The sequence below is a fragment of the Pollicipes pollicipes genome, unplaced genomic scaffold, assembly GCF_011947565.3.
Source record: "Pollicipes pollicipes isolate AB1234 unplaced genomic scaffold, Ppol_2.1 Scaffold_3216;HRSCAF=3773_pilon_pilon_pilon, whole genome shotgun sequence".
NCBI lineage: Eukaryota > Metazoa > Arthropoda > Thecostraca > Pollicipedomorpha > Pollicipedidae > Pollicipes > Pollicipes pollicipes.
The window spans coordinates 3,122,411-3,137,415 of NW_023596251.1; the positions used below are offsets into that span (position 1 = coordinate 3,122,411).

Sequence of the window (15,005 nt, forward strand, 5' to 3'; positions counted from 1 at the left end):
CTACCACGCCTACCCCTGTTGTGCCCGGGACCGGCACCGCAGCCCGTAAATTTGTGTCTTATGATCGGATAGCACAACGCGGGTGTCCGCGTGTGCCATATGTTTAGTGCCAGATTGTGTCTGATACCAAACATTTCGCTAATATTACATGACTATGGTTGTGCGGAAATAAACGTATGTCAGACATGCGTAGTCTTTGCACGTTTATACCCACACCCCGCATGTCCTCACCGGACTGCAAAGCGCGCGGTGAGGGAAAGGAATGGTGCTCTACTGGGAGGAAATCACTATGAAGGGCGTCACAGGCGCGATGCCCTTATCTTAACGGCTGATTTATTGCACATAATCCTTGTAACTGACCACCTGGAAGAGCTAAATTCACCGGACCAGAGAATCTATATGCTATCCGTATATCTTTTTCCCTAGATGGAGAGTTTGAAGCTGTAGTACCGATGATATCACGATTATTTTTGGTGAATTGGTGTGCGGAGAATGTCACACCTGCCTTTCTCTTCAAACATGCAGGAAAATAGCCAACAGAAGAAATACTACTTTCATGGTGGTGAAGAGGGAGTCCAATCAGATTTCTTCCGTCGAATCCCCTATAATGCTTCCAATCAAACTTCCGAGCTGCTCAAAAGAAGTTCGAGAGGACGGGTATTGCCGCTAAAATCGGATCTGTATTATCTAGCTGTGCGTGAAGAGTGCAGAAAAGTGGGATGCTTCCCAAGTCCATCAGCCTCAGCATCGCCTCCACGTCAACGGCTGAGAGCGTAGAATGCCACGTGGAGAACTAAGAACTTCCACGACTGAGAATGTAGAATGAACGTAGAATGAATGAACTGCGGAGGGACGTTGACCTCCTCATTTAACGCGGTAAAAGATGGTTTGGGATCATTGCTGGCAGTGGAAAACTATTGAAAAAGTGGTTTACAACAATTGTAATATGACCTCTGTAAAGGATGCAACTCCGTAAAATCATGCAGCGTGCCAGAATAGCTGCATTGTCGAAAATGCAACAAGCTTAAACTACTGCTGGAAAGCGCCACAAGATTGCCGTCACATGACTTTTTCTGTGCAGAGAACAGTTGCCCCATTTAATTGGCCCCCTCATCGGTGCAGACATCTAAACTCCTCCGGTTGTCAGCCATTGCGGGGGTAGTCTGAACTTTCTCAGTCTTTGCTGGGATAATACGACCTTTCTCAGCCTCCGCAACGGTAGTCTGACTTTTCTCAACCTTTACTGGGGTGGTCTGGGGTGGTCTGGTCGGCGTTTGAACAATTAATGTGTTTCAGCAGCTAGCAACTCACTGGGTAACACCATAAACGGCATTCAGCGATCAGCCTCGCGTGCGGCTGGGCGCATCACCGCAGCCCGCAGCTGCAGCAGTGCGAAAGCTAAGCGCGCGCTGCTGTCCGCCAGCAGTTTGTGACCTCTCAGCGTTGAACCCCGCGTGACGGTGAGGTCTGGCTGCTAGGATGAGGGACTATGTCCGAAATAAGGTGGAGGGCTCACAACCACCTTGAGTCGTTTCTTTCCATGCACTGCGGTGTGCTAAATTTTCCTAGATGCTGGGGCCGTAGCGGATTCAGACGGGGGGGGGGGGGGGGGCGTGGCTACATGGCCCTTCTGGATCCACCACAGCCCCAACGTGTTTATTTTTTTGTATGACGCTCCAAAGTTCAAGGGCACCACAAACGGCTCAAACGGTCCAGCATTAAAATCAAGTAAACTTGGCCTCTAGGAATAAAGTTGACTAATTCCAACGGAAGATATTTTACCGATCACAAAATTACAAATCTAAGAATAAAAGGGCCGAAGTCCCGGTACGTCTTTGCTCGGGAGGGGGGGGGGGGGCAGGACCAAGATCCACGTGGCAGCACAGTGAGGCACAGCCCATCCCTTGACGAAATCCTAAATCCGCCCCTATGATGGAGTAGCTCGAGTTCCTCCCTCCCTTCCATAATGTGATAGCTTCCACGCGTTTTCCAGCCACCACTCTCCTTACCTTACTAACGGCCTGCCACCGTGCAGAAACACTTCCACTTGATAAGGTAGTGTATTTCACGGCAACAGTGCAGCAAGAAAGGTTTGCATTTCAGACAGAACCTGCGCTGAGGCGACGACATCAAACGCCCGAGAGCACGCGCCAGGTAACCTACGACCCGTCACGATCTGCTGCGGCGGCGCGGTCACGAGGTCAGACGCCGACCGGCGGAAACGCTGTCAGGGAGTCAAAGGACGAACACGTGCCAGATTGCCCGGCGATGCTTGACCGCGTGACTCCCCGGTGGAGTGGGGTCACGAGCGCAGCGCTGAGGTCGGCTCGTGCGGCGGCGCGCGGGCCAGGTACAAAACCCCGCCTCTCGGTTACCGGCGAGCCCCACCCGACTGCGTCGGAAGGGTAGCCGCCGGCAAGAGTGGCACAAAACACGGCCGGTACACTGGCGGGTAAATGTGAAGGCGGCAGGCAGGTGGACAAGACCCGGGGAGACCCGCTCACGACAGGGCACACCCCTGGCGGACAGGGCAAAGGTCGCCCACGGTCGACTAGCATCACGGACTAGATTGGGTCATGGGCTGAACGGCAGACCACCGGCACGGCGCCGAGGCGCTAGAACGGTCCTCGAGCGACTACTGAGGCCGGCTGACGGAACCAACCGGCCGGGCGGCGAGCCGCACCGCGATTGGTCGGCCCGTTCGCACCAGCGATGTGATTGGTCAGGTGCGCGGTACGGCCCAGTTCGGTTGCCGTAAACCCGGAACGATAACCATACGGGAAACATTCCGGGTCGAAGTGACGGGGACGTTAACGTCCAGCCGCCAATCAAGGGGAGGGCGGCCTTATCGACGTCGGCAACACTGGAGCAATATACATCTGGTTCCAGTCACCAAAGAAAGCGGTAGGCGGTGTGGAATGTTTCGACTTCTCAACACGCACAATACATGGCGCAAGAGGTATAGGAAACATGCGTGTCTTTGAACGGTTAAGACACATCTAAGATAACACGTGAGGCGGGCAGGATATAAGTAGGCAAAGTTAGTCGGTTACAAGGCAAATTGATGTGTTCTTCGTTTGCACGGAGCTGAAACCAAACATTACCTTCGATGGAAATGTGCGCCGAGGAATAATCGCTCCTTCATCCCATCCCACTCCTTATCCATCTGGGTTTTGATTTGTAGCGAACCACGTCTGGCACCCGAGAACACAACTAATTATAAAAAGCACCAGTGTCATGACCCGCGTGACTGGCAAGAAACAACAAAAATACCCAGCTGTAAGAACGATCACTAGATATCTGGCGCTTACGTAGCCCTCGCGCTAAACAATGGGAGTGTGATTGAATACGTAACATGAACGCCACGGTAGCTGGACGCGGCCGCACTCTAATGGCATCACACAAAATAGCAGCATTCCGCGCCAGAGCACGCGAGCTGATACCACGGGGCCCCAGCGTCACTTGGCGACACAACACGTGACCTGGCCGCGGGCCAATCACACTCGGCTCGCCCGACAGGGCGCGGGGCGGAGGCAGGCGGTCGGACGCGGAGCTGCAGCCCGTCACCGCGCGGCAAGTGACGTCACAGTCACAGGTCCCGCCAGGGAGGCGGGGCCGTGCGATTTACCGCTCTCAGGGGCCTGCTCAGAAGCTGGTGACTCGCTCGCGGCACTTCTTCAAAAAGTCCTGCGCCGCCTTGTCCCAGTGTCTGCTCTCCAGGGTCTTGAGGATCGGATGTTCTGCCGGGCGGTCGCGACGGCGTCAGCGGAGCGGCCGAGGAGAACGGACCGGACCCGTGGGCAACCTCACACGGTACTGAACTAGCTGCAAATGCAGTTCAAATATTCTAAAAAAAATATTTTTTATGCAAGTTAGTGCCTACTCAGGGCTAAGGCGCCTCCCAGTGCTCGGAAGCTCGAGACCTGTCCACATGAAGCCGCGACTTCCACGCTGGCGCAGTATCGCACGTCGGTGGCGTATCAAACAAACCCCAGCCCGGCCAGCACGAGTCACGTGAACTCGGCACCCAGTCAGTGCTGGGACAGCTGTCAATTGCCATCAGGGAGAGGAGGGGGGGGGGGGGGTAACCGCCACCCGCCTCCCTTCGCCGCAGGTTCTTATGCTTTCTCCTTATCATCCCTAGCTGCATAACCATTTGGAGCCGATGCGCTCTTAAGCTACTCATCGACATCCCTTGATTCCTCAGACACCATAATATCAAAAAGCTTTAGTTTTATGACCTTGGCCCGATTTGGTTTCAAACAACAGCGTCGTATAAATTTGTTTTTCACCCATAACACACGGCCACAAGTACCTCCAGCACGGTAAGAGCTGCACACAGCATGTCGGAGCCGGCAGGTCTGCAGCACTACCGTGCGGCCGCTGCACACGCTAATGACACCGGCATCTGCCGGTAGATGGCAGAAGCGCCGCACCGTCCGGCCTGGGCGACCCACCTCTGTCGCGCTGATGCATCAGATTCAGCTCGATCTCCTTCAGGCCGTGGAAGTTGTCCGAGTTGGCACTGCCCCGATCGACACCGGGGATCTGGCGGCAGCCAGTCCCAGCGTCAGCGGGTCGCCGCCGCAGCACAACAGCAGGTGCCGGCATCGGCGCGTCACCGGCACACTCGAGCTCGGTGACGTCCCTGACACGCAACATGCTTCTTTTTCTACGGCACACTCGGGCTCGGTGACGTCACTGACACGCAATATGCTTTTTGCTACGGGAAACGCTACCGTTTAGTTCGTGACGTATGTACCCGGGTGGGGTGTTATTTACCTTTAGGGGGTAAAACACGGAGTGGAGACAGCGCCCTGAAGCTACTTACCAATAGTGAGATTGTCGCGGAGAGCGCCAATGGTCACGGTAATCTCGGTCACAGTCACGGCCATCACGGTCTCGGTCACGGTTATCACGGTCACGGTCATCACAGTCACGGTTACGGTCATCGGCAGGAGATCGTTTCGTGAAGCAAATCGAAGAGCTGCTGAATCTGACAGCTAGTGTTTCGGGTCGTAATAGGGGGCATGAGAGCCCGATTTGCGGACCATTCAGCTGGCTGCAATTCACCTGCAATTGCTACAGGCTACAATCCAAACACGCTTCACTGCGACGATCTACGCACGTTGGTGACGACACAGTCTGCGCACGTCTAGCCAACTGCAGCACAAACGCGGCAGCGGAAAACCCACGCGTGAAAACCCACACCGCAGAAGAAGCGAGGTTCCGAAGCCAGACAAGCACCATCTGACCGCTATCGGCGCTGACCACTCCGCGCGTGCGCGCCGCGTGGAAATGCTCCCGCGCGGGGCGTAGTGCTTCACAAGGATCCCAACCGGAGGGTAGCTGCTTACGTGGTTCAGCGAGAGATACGCCTCGCCAGCGAAGTCGTTGAAGGTCAGCACGTCGTGGTCCATGACCGTGAAGAGGATCATAGCGCCGTCGGCGCGACACTGCTCCAGAGTCACCGAGCTGCGGCACACCACCGACAGATGTCAGGTCGGGCGGTGTAGGTGGCGTTACCGTCGAAACGCGCAACGAGACGACAGCTGAGGAGTTGCCTCCGTGCTAGTCATGTGGTCACGCGACGCATTAATGGTGATGTCTCCGTCTCGTTGAAAACTATTGGTTCATCCGCCAGTCTTCCTTTTGCTTTTATTTACGCACCAGAAACACGTGAACCTCACATTCAGGAGGTGGAAACATAGCGCGTGCTCCACCTTAACATTCTTTTCAATGTCAACCTTCTATCCGGCCATCCAGGTAATCTGAAATACCCACTCAGCCTTCACCTGCTGCAAAACCTCTGACAAACCCACCCACGCTCTGGCAGGCCAGACTTCCCCCGTTCTCACTATTCAAAGCACTCGTCGAAGACGGGGTTGAGTGTGCGCTTGTGCACCACTGTCTGCTGCTCGACGCACGAGGCGAACAGCTGCCGGGGCAGAAGCTCGATAATGACGAAAGGATCACTCAGGCCTGCAACAGTAGGTCAACGCCGATGTTGGCCCTGCTCACAGGTGAAGCAGTGCTGGTGCGGCGCTTTTCGCCGCTGGGCCAAGACCGACACACTACCCCCTGAAGCAGCTGGAGTCCAAGCCGTGCTGGACGTATCGATCAGCCCTGCAAAGCACGGATACATACGGTCTAGGATGCCCCAAGCTGTCAGCTGACGTCGACAGAGACCAGTCCCCTAGATGCAGAGATCTGTCGAGGGAGACGCGGCTCCACCAGACTTAGCTCAGAGACCGGGCCGCCCAGAGCAGCGATCAGCCGAGGGAGACGCAGCTCCACCAGACTCAGCTCAGAGACCGGGCCACCCAGGGCAGAGATCTGCCGAGGGAGACGCAACTCCGCCCGGCTCAACTCAGCTCACCGTTCGGGTCCAGCGGGATCACATTCTTGGCGTTGAGGATCTCAACGGAGAGCGAGTCGTGGTGGAAGTAGACGCGGACGGAGAGTGTGCCGAACTCTTGCGACTCCTGCGCCTCCTGCGCCTCCAGTCGCTCCTTGTGGAACATGTCCATCAGCTGCTCCGTGGAAAGGCTGTTCAGCTGCGGGAGAGAACAGACGCGCTGCTGCAGCCTCGCATAGCTTTCCACGTGTGGCGGACTCGTGGTTCCCGTCACGAAGCACAACACGTGCGACACGCGTTCATGACACGTGGTTGGGTGTCCGCGGATTATTCTGCCGCCCTGCTCCCCAGAGCTTGGCCTAGATAAAGACGGAATGAACTTTGTATCTCGTGCTAATTAAAGCACCTCGGCGAACGCCGCCCGCGCCCGGACTCGTGCTCTGTTTTGCTCCAGGGTCAGTGACGCCGTCTCCCGCTCACAGCACGTTTAATGGGTTCGTGCCGGCTATTGATTCGAACCTGCGTTGAGAATTTCGGGGCAACCATAAATCGACCTCAAAGACATAGCGTCCATTTCCGAAACTGACTCTAAAAAAGTCGGCTTTGATCGCAACAGCTAAGGAAAAAATTTGCTCCAAAAACTGCATTGGAAACACATTTTGAACAAATAATAAAAGACAAACACGATACAAATAGAACAGAAAGCTGCCTAACAAGTTGCTGCATATATGACTATCAAGATGTGAGCAGGATTGTGCTTCCCTGTCCACTTAAGTTGACATCCGGACCACTAACCAGCAGATGCAACTGACTGAACTTGACTTATGGACGCTCAAGAGCGTCGATTTTACTTGAATTCAATGAAAATCTGGATTAGAGTCAACGCGGATCCACACAGGGTCAAGAACAAGCCGCCTGGGTCATTTTCTTTGAAGTTAACAATGAGCCCAATCACCCAACAAAAATAAATTCTCTAGAGTTCACACCACGGCTCACTTGTGCACCGTCACATCCACGCACGCAACGCGCGCGCACGCACGCACGCCCACATCCACATCCACCTAAGCCGACAAATACGGATAACCACCTTCATACGTGTGCCTCAACGCTGAGGGAACGTCGACTCAACAGAACCAGCCGTCCCTGGTGCTTGGCAGCCTTGCACTACAAGGATATTTGTAAGCAATTGACTGCATAAACCACCTGGTGTCACCAATTTGACTGCATCTCCAATCTGCACGTCCAAAAGCCACTTAGGCTGAAAAAATACACATTCAAAATAGTCTTTTTCTGAAAACTGCACCTCTAACACTCACTTATCCCCAAAACTGCACCTCCAAAATTAATCAGTTCGCGCTCAAATCCTCAGCCGCACCTCACACAGATTCAGACACAGACAGAATCAGACATCAAACCTCAGATCCCGGACCTCAGACCCCAGATCCCGGACTTGGACAGACTCAGACCCCAGGTTCAGACGAACTCGGACCTCAGACCCCAGATCCCAGACTTGGACAGGCTCAGACCCCAGGTTCAGACGAACTCGGACCTCAGACCCCAGATCCCAGACTTGGACAGACTCAGACCCCAGGATCAGACGAACTCGGACCTCAGACCCCAGATCCCAGACTTGGACAGACTCAGACCCCAGGTTCAGACGAACTCGGACCTCAGACCCCAGATCCCAGACTTGGACAGGCTCAGACCCCAGGTTCAGACGAACTCGGACCTCAGACCCCAGATCCCAGACTTGGACAGACTCAGACCCCAGGTTCAGACGAACTCGGACCTCAGACCCCAGATCCCAGACTTGGACAGACTCAGACCCCAGGTTCAGACGAACTCGGACCTCAGACCCCAGATCCCAGACTTGGACAGACTCAGACCCCAGGATCAGACGGACTCGGACCTCAGACCCCAGATCCCAGACTTGGACAGACTCAGACCCCAGGTTCAGACGAACTCGGACCCCAGACCCCAGATCCCAGACTGGACAAACTCAGACCCCAGGTTTCAGACGAACTCGGACCTCAGACCCCAGATCCCAGACTTGGACAGACTCAGACCCCAGGATCAGACGGACTCGGACCTCAGCCGGTGAGGGACTTCAGCGCCCCTCTGACCTTAAGGCTGCGGCTGGTAGCGTCGAAGAGGTCACACTTGAGCGCGTCAAGAGGTACACCCTGACCATCGGCGTGGAAGAACTTGCGGAGGATCTCCAAAGAGTCGCAGAGTCTCGCGTAGAACGCCGGCGTCTTGTCCTGCGGAGGGAGGGGAGGGGAGGGGGGTCAGGCCAGGCCGGTTTGAGCCCGTCACAGACAATAACATGCCCAATAACTTGAGAGTGGACTGTGTGCTTGGTCGATTCAGCTTTGTCAGCCACAACTATGAACGATAAATCATCTGTGCGAATGTTTTGTAACGCCATTTACGACTTTCATGACATTGCGCAGATTATTAAGGAAACTGACAATGAGATACTTGTTTCTCATCACGACGCAACAATGGATAAATAGGCTCACCCTCAAAGTGCAGACCAACACATCACTGTCTGCCCAGAGAGGAAGGCAAGCGGCAACGCAAAGCCGGCGTTTCTGCGCCCGCTCCAAATGAGCGACACGGACGCTACGCCTGTTCCACTGCTCTGGAGGCCGTGACGTGACGAGTGGATGCCTTCGCAGGCATGCGTTCTGCTACCCAATCCACGCACTACCCATCAACCTGTGCCCACACCAACCCGCCACTCACTTTTGATCAATTATGCCCACGCACCACCCACGCGCCGGCATTTTGGCAGCGCGCTGGCACTGAATTATGAGCGAGTTTCATCAAAGTTTACCCACAAACTTATTATTTTGCGTTGCCTTCTACAAAAGCAGTGTGAATTTTGACTAAAAGATAAGCGAAAAGTAAGAATGAGTAGTAGTCTTTAAAGCATCTACTCCACATTTCATAAACACCTCACCCATGTCCGTATCCATACTTGCAAGCTTTCCAAAACCTGCACAGGTTTCAAAAACCAAACCCAGCCCCTGGCTCATTCCATATGGGTACCGACGGGTTTCCCAAAAACATGAAGCCCTCTCATTGCGAGATCCCTGTGTGCCCGAGAAAGGCCTTGCTTGTGTCGGTAATGCACCGTCAGTGATAGACGCAAACCAGTCGCAGTGACTGGAGCCTTCTGAGGCATCCGAGGAAACCTATCATCAAGGTTGCATGACACGCCCATGGCGCGACACATATAGTTACGCTTTTGTGCTGTAAAAAACTCAGTAAACAAGCCTGAAGAATGACGCAAAAGCACGGGGATACCCAGATGGAGGTGTGAGCTTTTTAGGTCCGACTTGGCGCAGTCACGAAGGGTCGTGGTCTAGGCATGTTTTGACGAAGCAAAGTTTTAAGTCATTTCCATGACTTTGCCAGAAAATATACGGCTTTATGTTTATTGGTAAAACAATGTCCATGCATTTGAATGCACGCTTAACAAAGTCTGATATATTCCGGAGGTTATTCTCATTCTAAGACGGCCTTAATATAGGACAAACATGTCCGGCGCCCGTAGAAAACTGCACAGTAAAATTCCCTTTCAACCCCGCTGCCCGAAAATTGCCCGACATAAAACACTTCTTTATGTGCGCTGACAGGTTCATCAAAGCATGATGGATCTGTAGAAAACCGCACTCCTGTTTTATCCGCAGACTTCGAGGGCCTCAATCTCAAAGAATGAAGAAGAAAACACCATCTGGCCGCCAAAACTCGATAGCCATTGGTGGTAGCCGCCTGCCCAAACCACATACATTTTAAAACCGCACGGCGGAAGGAAACGCTACATGACACGTAAGGTGTTCAGTGCATTTGCGAGGAACATTATTCATATAGATAGGACAGTAGTGATAGCTTTATTCCTCGGGGAAAAAACAGAAGAATGGAGACGTATAGCACGTTGGCTCGCACCGGCCCGCCGAGCTGGGCGTGGTGAGGCGCTGGAAAAACGCCGTGTGGGGCCAGCTTTGGCTAGCGCCACGCCCTGCGAGCCTCACGGCGCCGTCACGCCTGCCTTTTCTCCGAGACCCGCAGCATCATTGGTCCATGATCAAAACATTTAAATGGGACAGGAATCAGGCTATCCAGTGTCACCCATAGCGTACGTTGAAAGGCGCCAACCTGCGTATTCAATGTGCTGCGAAATGATCTGTTTCTAAGCCGAAACCAAGGCCGGGGCGGTCGGCTCCATGTCATTTAAACTATCCAGAGTAGCGAGTGTAGACAATTACAAGCTGACCGCTTGTTAATCTGTCAATTGCGGGGAGATGACTAGGGTGAACACCAAAGCGTGTGGACATTAGTAAGAAGGGCATTCAGCTCCTGTTTTTCAGGATTCTAAGTTCTTGTGTTGTAAATGATCGACACCTTCAGGCACGCGTTGCTACACATGATATTGTCATACAAGCGTCGAAACTCGCGACCGTCAGCACTGGCTCGAAACATCGAGAATTCTTAGAAAATGCGCCGATGCTTGCTTGATGTTTAGGTTTGCCAGTGCTTCCCAAAAGCTTGACCTCTTGCAGAGCATGGGCCTTTCCACTTGCCGATCTCTATACTGCGTCGTGCATGGCCCCGGTCAGCCAGTGCTACCCATCTCTATACTGCGTCGTGCATGGTCTGGGTCACTCGGCGCTGTCCATCTCTATACTGCGTCGTGCATGGTATCGGTCGCTCGGCGCTGTCCATCTCTATACTGCGTCGTGCATGGTCTCGGTCACTCGGCGCTGTCCATCTCTTTACTGCGTCGTGCATGGTCTCGGTCACTCGGCGCTGTCCATCTCTATACTGCGTCGTGCATGGTCTTGGTAACTCGGCGCTGCCCATCCATATAATGCGTCGTACATAGTCTCGGTCACTCAGCGCTGCCCATCTCTTTACTGCGTCGTGCATGGTCTCGGTCACTCAGGGCTGCCCATCTCTATAATGCGTCGTGCATTAGCTCGGTCATTCAGCGCTCGACCCGTCCTCTTCAGGGAGTGTCCGAGCCGGGCAGAGACCGTAGCACTACAGTCGGTCACGTGACTCCGCTGACTGGTCAGCTGTTGTTCCAGCACCCACGCGGTAAGGCACATTGACCTGTTTGGGGCAGTGACCCTTAGTGAACCATCTGAGACTGATGTGTGACTTCTGTGTGCTGCGTGACGCTGTTTGCCCTCGACTGCTTTGAAGTGGGACGTCTGGTAGTGTGAACGTTTTTTGGAGGTCGTATGAATTATGCTGCTCCCGCAACTGATTTGCAATGAGACAAGCCAGAAACATCCTTCCAGCGTGTTAAGGATTAAATACAAGCACAAATACGAACAGCATAACAAAACTCAGACCTGTTTGCAATTATGAAACCAAATAAATCCTTCTAATCCGCAACTTTGTAACCTAAATTACTTCACCACCCGTGATTCGCCGTGTACTTTGCTGGTAAAGGAATAGTTTGAAACACATTTTGTTCTTCAAGCGTACGCAATAAAAAGGAACGGACAGAAAAACAACAATTTCACCACGATATCTCGGATTAATGAGTTCAAACTAAAATCAATGCCGTGCTTCAAAACAAACAAAATGACCGCCATAAGCCCACTTGTTACGGATTTGCATAGAATCCATTGCTCTACTGCCAGCACATCAGTTTTGTTCGTACAAGTGGTCCCGTGATGTGCCATGTTGCCGTGATTTGCCATGTGCCATGCTCGCACGAGCGAGCTGTATTCAAACGTACAACCAATCGGGGCAGAGCTATTATACACTATCCTCCCCTGAGATCCGTCAAGAGTGGGGCCTTGCAAAACAGGAAGAAAAAGTACAGCAATGATAGCCCACCCAAGCCTGGTCCTGCGACGTGATCCTTTTTCAAGAAGGGCAAATGACCCTTTACTAACTTTACCCGCTGGGGGCACCTAAGTGAACAGGGCATCGCACATCATAACTCGGTCCATGAAATGCTTGCAACCACGTTTGCATTCCCATCCTCTCGAAAACTCGATCTACTGAGGTGATGACCAACTCTCAGCGAGAATGCATGCACGTGCCTAATGATGCAATGCCCTCGCATTCACGCGAGGTTGGCAACAAGCCTTTCCTGGAACATATTACGGAGCGTGGGAACGTGTCACGGTGCACCTCTCTAAAGTAAGCAGCTCAGTGGTGTTCGTTTTGTTTGACAAGTAGTGGCACACCACAGTCCAACATGAGACAATGGTGAGCAAAGCACCAACTCACTTCGGCAAACACCAAATATCCGGTGATCACCAGCTTATTACAACGACATCACTGAGCACCAAATTACAGTGCTCAGTATATTATGTGATTTATACAAATTGTACCAACCATATAGACGAACCCGAACTCATGTAGTTGACCAAAGACCATCGTCGAGGACGGCTGACATCGCAGACTCATGAGCCAGCACCGCTGACATCACAGACCAATCAGCAAACAGCGCTGCTGTCTGCGGGCAGGCACCGACTCACGTCTGTGAGGGAGTCGGCCTGCTCCTTCAGCTCGGAGATGGTGACCAGCCAGATCTGGAGGAGCGCCCGGTCAAAGTTCCGCTTCATCAGATCGGCGTGCAGTCCCACCTGAGGGTCACGTCAGCTGGCTCGGCACACTGCCTGACATTGGTGCAGCATGTTGTCAGTATCTCTCATTCATCGTGCGTGGATACCATCGCCACCACTGGACTCACTGCAACAACTGAGTAGTAAGGCTGAGTTGCAGAGTTGTAAGCCTGCAAACCTAAACAACTTGCAGAAGCAATACAGATGTCCGGTCTTCGGTTCTCATCAAAACGTTAAGCGCTTCCACCAACGAGTTTATATGACGGCTCCTGCCGTGCCCACAAACAGCTTCAAGCGGTCGAAGGAAGCAAACTCTCATACGTTGGCGAAGGCGCAGGAGAGTGATTGAGCCGTCACAAAAGCGGCAATCTCTTCGAGAGTAGAGAGAGACACGCGGAGTCAGCCGCTTTGATCGAGCTAACACCGGAGACGGCGCCCGGCCAGCACTCGTCCAGCCGCGGCCGCTTCGCGCTGCCCTCCTTCAAAGGCGGCACCCGGCCTGTGCTCGTCCAGCCGCGGCCGCTTCGCGCGGCTCTCCTTCAGAGGCGGCACCCGGCCTGTACTCGTCCAGCCGCGGCCGCTTCGCGCTGCCCGCCTGAGTGTCTTGAACCCACAACGAGAGGGTGCGCCCTCTAAGGGTGCGTATCTCACACCCATACGAGATGCTCGAGGTACTCGTCAGTTGGCTCATCAACACAACAAAGCTAACATTTCCGCGCGCGTGCTTAAAACGCCCCGCACATGGACATAGATCTGATGGCAAACGGAGTGTCGAAAGGACCTCACTCTCACACAAGCAGCCCACGCACACGAAGTAGTCGCATACCGAACACGACTTCTGTCGTCCCTGTCACACGTATCTACTAAATAGGTGGTGGACGCATGTGGCCCCTGCAGCCGGGCGCACACAATCAGGGACCTGCCATTGACTGGCACTGGGATCAAGTCCCGGAGGTAGCAGCCCGCCCAGGCCGACCATAGACTGAACGTTCAGCGAGCAGCGGGCCAGAGACTTAATTTGGCACCGGGCGACCTTCCCCTCGAGTTGCACCACCCGAAAAACTTCATACCCGACCCTGTTTGTCAAAGAGGCCTGGAGGACAACCACCATTTGGACTGGGATGACTGGCTGGTGACTGGCTGCAAGGCACCCAGGCTGGTGCGCTCAAGGCACAACCAGGACGGACCACTTAAAAACTCTGAGCCCAGTGCCTCTCACACAAAATAATCAGAACAAATTTTGTACTCTAGATAAAGCGACGCCTCCCTTCAGTAAGTGCCAGCATCAGTTGTATGGAGCACCACTGGTGGGCCCGCCGGGCCCGGCGGCGGCCCAGGCTGGCGACTCACCAGACTCTGGTCCAGGTAGTCCATGAGCGGACATATGGCCTCCTCGGTCGGCAGGTTGTCCGGGGACCAGGCCAGGTGGAAGATGTGGCGCTTCAGGTCCGGCCGCATCTGACAGCACAGACGGGTCAGCTGACGGTACAGGCGGGTCAGCTGACGGTACAGACGGGTCACCTGACGATACAGACGAGGCCAACCGACAGTACAGACGGGTCAGCTGACGGTACAGGCGGGTCAGCTGACGGTACGGTACAGCCGGGTCACCCGACGGCACAGAAGAGGCCATCCGACAGTACAGACGGGTCAGCTGACGGCACAGACGGGTCAGTTAACGGTCCAGACGGGTCACCCGACAGTACAGACGGGTCAGCTGACGGTACAGCCAGGTCAGCTGACGGTACAGACGGGTTAAGCTGACGGTACAGACGGATCACCCGACGGTACAGACGGGTCAGCTGACGGTACAGACGGGTCAGCTGACGGTACAGGCGGGTCACCCGACGGCACAGACGGGTCAGCTGACGGTACAGACGGGTCAGCTGACGGTACAGGCGGATCAGCTGACGGTACACACGAGGTCAGCTGACAAAAGCGACGGGTCAGATGACAGTGCAGACGGGCCAGCTGACACTCTTACGCCTGGAAAGTCCTTGTTAATATGCTGGTTGAGAGGATGAAATCATTCGTGGAACTTTATGATATAT

General features: G+C 54.0%; 1 protein-coding gene across 1 annotated transcript in view; it reads right to left on the minus strand.

Annotated features, from left to right (window-relative positions):
• Positions 1-2,046: 2,046 nt before the first annotated feature.
• The window catches only part of LOC119090913 (BAI1-associated protein 3), a gene marked incomplete in the record, with an annotated part of 201,384 nt that continues 188,425 nt past the window's right edge, over positions 2,047-15,005 (minus strand). The window contains 8 exon segments of the mRNA XM_037213638.1: positions 2,047-3,740; positions 4,458-4,548; positions 5,358-5,475; positions 5,859-5,982; positions 6,380-6,557; positions 8,482-8,619; positions 12,868-12,975; positions 14,305-14,412. Of these exon segments, the coding sequence (XP_037069533.1) occupies positions 3,646-3,740; positions 4,458-4,548; positions 5,358-5,475; positions 5,859-5,982; positions 6,380-6,557; positions 8,482-8,619; positions 12,868-12,975; positions 14,305-14,412 (960 nt within the window).